The sequence below is a fragment of the Nicotiana tomentosiformis genome, chromosome 10, assembly GCF_000390325.3.
Source record: "Nicotiana tomentosiformis chromosome 10, ASM39032v3, whole genome shotgun sequence".
Classification (NCBI taxonomy): domain Eukaryota; kingdom Viridiplantae; phylum Streptophyta; class Magnoliopsida; order Solanales; family Solanaceae; genus Nicotiana; species Nicotiana tomentosiformis.
This window is the reverse complement of record NC_090821.1, coordinates 36,575,039-36,580,164: the sequence shown is the minus strand read 5'-3', so window position 1 is coordinate 36,580,164 and position 5,126 is coordinate 36,575,039. Positions and strand designations below refer to the sequence as shown.

General features: G+C 43.1%; 1 protein-coding gene across 1 annotated transcript; it reads right to left on the bottom strand.

Moving 5' to 3' along the window:
* Nucleotides 1–2,859: 2,859 nt before the first annotated feature.
* LOC138900011 (uncharacterized) lies at nucleotides 2,860–3,192 on the bottom strand. Its single transcript, XM_070186712.1, has one exon. It carries the CDS (start codon nucleotides 3,190–3,192, stop codon nucleotides 2,860–2,862), a length of 333 nt encoding a protein of 110 aa, XP_070042813.1.
* Between the last annotated feature and the right edge of the window lie 1,934 nt (nucleotides 3,193–5,126).

Here is a 5,126-nt window from a genome sequence, read left to right as displayed (position 1 = left end):
TGCATGACATTATAAATGTTTCATGATTCACAGAGCTATTCAAACTTACAGGTTGAGTCCTTTACTCCATGTTTCTTTTATGCCTTATATATACTGCCTTTCATACTTGGTACTTTATTCGTACAGACATCCCTTTTGCCCGGGGAACCTGTGTTTCATGCCCACATGTCCCGATAGATAGGTTGACATTCCTCCTAGTAGGCTATCAGCTCAGCGGAAGGTGTTGGTGCACTCCATTTGCTCCGGAGTTTCCTATTTGGTCAGTATGCTTTGGACATGTATTGATTGGTATGGCGGGGCCCTGTCCCGACCTTTATGACATTTATGTACTCTTAGAGGTTTGTAGACATATGCCATGTACATGGATGATTGTGAGGCCTTGTGGGCCTATATTTTGAGTGTACAAATGATCATTTCGGCCTTATAGGCATGTATGTCATATGTATAAGTTTGTATATCATGTTGGGTTGTCCTATGTTAAATATTACATTATGTTTTATTCTAGTTATCTCATGACGGCCTTTTCGACTCATTTACCCTTGATAGTATGATAAGAAAGATACGTCACGTTGGTACTCGGTTGAATAAGGCACTGGGTGCCCATTGCGGCCCTTCGGTTTGGGTTGTGACAGGTTCGCAATTGCAAACCCTCGCAATTGCAAAGAAAAGCTCGCAGTTGTCACTCTGACAGGCTTGGGGACCCTCGCAAAAGTGACAAAGTTGTCGCAAATGCAAACCTAGCCAAGACCAAGTCACCTTCGCAATTGCGATACCTGTGATCCCCTGCTAAGGTCGCAATTGCGACCCTAGTGTTCGAAAATGCGACACCAGAGGCTGATGCACACATAATTTCTGGTTTTCAGTCCAAAACACTCTGATATATGTCTGAAACTCATCCGAGCCTTCGATACTCCAAACCAAACCTCTACACAAGTCTAAAAACATCATACGAACTCGCTCGCATGATCAAAACAAAAAAATAACATCTAGAACTACGAATCGAACATTAAAACACATGAGTTTAAAGTAAAGTTCAAGAACTATTAGAATTGAAACTAAGCGTCTGAATACTATCAATTCAACTCCAAATGATACCAAATTTTGCAGACAAGTTTTAAATAGCATAACAGACCTATTCTAAGTACCAAAATCATATTCCGAGCTCGATAACTAAACATCAACCTACAGTCAAACCTTTCAACATCAAATTGCCAAATTTTAAGCAAAATAACACAAACCAACCTACGGACTTTCAAATTCTATTCCGGGCATACACACAAGTCCAAAATCATAATACGAAACTGTCGCAGCCATCAAAACACCATTCCGAGGTTGTTTTCACAAAATTCAAAGTTTGGATCAATATTTCTAACTTAGGCTTCTAAGCCAAGAATAAAAGGGTCCAAATCAACCTGAAATATTCCCGGAACGAAACTTATCAACCCCGTAAGTCATAAAACCATAAACACACATGTGTGAAATATCAAAAGGGGAAACATGGCGTAATTATGCAAAACGACCAGTCGGGTCGTCACATTCTCCCCCTCCAAAATGAAATGTTCATCCTCGAACGTGCACAAGGACATACCTGAAGTGATGAATAGATGAGGATAACGACTCCGCATGTCGTGCTCGGTCTCCCAGGTCGCCTCCTCGACCAGATGAGCCCTCTATCGAACCTTCAATGAAGCAATTTCTTTGATCTCAACTTCTGGACCTATCTGTCTAAGATAGCCACTGGCTCCTTAATGTAGGTCAAATCCTTATCCAATTGGACTGTGCTGAATTCTAAAACATGAGACGTAACCATAATACTTCCGGAGCATAGAAACATGAAACACCGTATGAACCACAGATAAACTAGGTGGCAATGCAAGCTTGCAGGCCACCTCACCAATCCTCTCAAGGATCTCAAAAGGTCCGAGATACCTAGGGCTCAACTTGCCCTTCTTCCCGAACCTCATTACACCCTTCATGGGTGAAACCTAGAGCAAAAACCACTCCCCAACCATTAATGCTACATCACAAAGCTTCTGATCAGTATAACTCTTCTGTCTAGACTGGGTTGTACGAAGTCGATCCTGAATCAACTTGACATTCTCCAAGGCATCCCAAACCAAATCCGTGCCCAATAACTTAGCCTCTCCTAGCTCAAATCGACCAACTAGAGAATTACACCATCTCCCATATAGGGCCTCATATAGAGCCATCTGAATACTCGATTGGTAGTTGTTGTTGTAGGCAAACTCTACACGCGGCAAGAATTGATCCCAAGAACCCCCGAAATCCATAACACAGGCATAAGGCATATCTTCCAATATCTGAAGGGTGCACTCGAACAATCTGTCCGTCTGGGGGTGAAATGTTGTACTCAACTCAACCTGTGTGCCTAACACATATTGCACAGCTCTCCAGAAATGCGATTTGAACTGCGTGCCCCGGTCAGAGAAAATGAATACCAGTATGCCATGAAGTTGAAAAATCTCGAGGATATAGATCTAAGCCAGCTTCTCTAAAGAATAGGTAGTCACTATCAGAATGAAATGAGCCGACTTGGCTTGGTCAACCTGTCCATAATCACCCATATTGCATCAAATTTCTTTTGAGTTTGTGGGAGCCCAACAACGAAGTCTATAGTAACACGCTCTCATTTCCACTCAAGAATCTCAAGTCTCTGAAGCAAACCTCCTGGCCTCTGGTGCTCATACTTCACATGCCGATAATTAGGCACCGAGCTACATACTATGCTATGTCTTTCTTCATTCTCCTCCACCAATAGTGCTGTCTCAAATCCTTATACATCTTAGTGGCACCGGGATGGATGGAGTACCACGAACTATGGCCCCCCTCAAGAATCAACTAACGCAACCCATCCACATTAGGCATGCATAACCGGCCTTTCATATGAAACACACTGTCATCTCCGATAGAAACCTCCTTGGCATTGCCGTGCTGTACTGTATCCTTAAGGACAAGCAAATAGGGGTCTTCATATTGACGCTCTCTGTTATAATCGTATAAGGAACACCGAGAAACCATGCTAGCAAGAACATGGCTAGGATCCGAAACATCCAATCTAACAAACTGGTTGGCCAAAGCCTGAACATCTAGGGCTAGTGGCCTCTTTGCTGTCGGTAGATATGCCAAACTGCCCAAGCTCTTCGCCTTTCGACTCAAGGCATCGGCCACCATATTGACCTTCCTAGGATGATATAAAATAGTGATATCATAGTCTCTAAGCAACTCTAAACATCTTCATTTCTGCAGGTTAAGATCCTTCTGTTTTAACAGATTTCTGCAAGGGACACCGTACAAATAGTGCCGCCAAATCTTCAATGCATGAACAATAGCTTCCAATTCCAAGTAGTGGATGGGATAATTCCTCTCATGGGTCTTCAGCTACCGAGACACGTAGGCAATCACCCTACTGTCACATCAACACTGCGCCAAGACCAACACGTGACACATCACAATACACAGTATAAGACCTCGAACCCGTAGGCAACACAAACACTTGGGTTGTAGTCAAAGCAGTCTTAAGATTTTGAAAACTCGCCTCACACTCCTCGGTCCATCTGAAATGAGCACCCTTCTAGGTTAATCTGGTCATAGGTGCAGTAATGGATGAGAAACCCTCTATGAAATGGCGATAATACGCGGCCGAACCAAAGAAACTCCAAATCTCAATAGCTGAAGACGGTTTGGGCCAATTTTGCACTACTTCGATCTTCTTTGGATCTACCTTGATCCCCTCACTCGACACCACATGACCCATAAATGCCACCGAATCAAGCCAGAATTCACGCTTTTGCATACAACTTCTTCTCTCTTAAGGTATGAAGCATGTTCCTCAGGTGTTGCTTATGATCTTCTCGACTGCGGGAGTACACCAAGATATTGTCAATAAACATAATGATGAATAAATCTAGATATGGCTGGAATACACTATTCATCAGGTGCATAAATGGTGTTGGGGTGTTAGTCAGCCCAAATGACATCATGAGGAACTCATAGTGACCATACCGAGTCCTAAAGGCAGTCTTTGGAATATTCGGATCTCGAATCATCATGTGATGATACCCTGACCACAAATCAATCTTTGAGAACACTCTGGCACCTTGTAGCTGATCAAATAAGTCATCAACGCACATCAATGGGTACCTGTTCTTTATTGTAACCTTGTTCAACTACCGATAATCAATACACATGCACATAGAACAATACTTTTTCTTCATAAATAGAACCGGAGCACCCCAAGGTGACACAGTAGGCTGAATGAAACCCTTATCAACCAACAGTTGCGACTGCTCCTTTAATTTCTTCAACTCCGCTGGGGCCATACGATATGGTGGAATAGAAATGGGCTGAGTACCCGGCAACAAGTCAATACCAAAATTGATATATCTATCGGGCGGCATGCCCGGAAGATCTGCTGAAAATACATCTGGGAAGTCTCTCACTACCGAAATTGACTTAGCTATAGGAGCATCAGCATAGACATCTCTCACGAAGTCTAGATAAGTATCGCACCCCTTCTCAACTATCTGTTGTGCCATAAGAAAGGACACAACCTTACTAGGAACATAATCCAAAGTACCCCTCCACTCTACCCGCGGTAAACCTGGCATAGCCAATGTCACTATCTTGGAGTGACAATATAGAATAGCATGATAGGGCGAAAACTAGTCCATGCCCAAGATCACATCAAAGTCTACCATATTGAGTAACAATAGATCAACTCTGGTATCAAAACCACCAATAACAACTAAATACGACCGAGACACACGGTCCATAATAATATAATCTCCCACAAGCGTGGACACATAAATAGGAGAACTGAAAGAATCACAAGATATATCCAAATACGGAGCAAAGTAAGATGACACATATGAATAAGTGGATCCCGGATCAAATAAGACTGATGCATATCTATGACAAACTGGAATCATACCTGTGATGACTGGGTCTGAAGGGACTGCCTCTGTCCTACCCAAAAAAATATAGAATCTAGCTTGGCATCCTCCTATAAGGAGACCTTTACCCGCCCGTCCCCCACCCCGAGCTGGCTGTGTTGGTGGAGTGGCAACAAGGGCAGCAACATGGCCTAAGAAGTCTATGGACCTGAC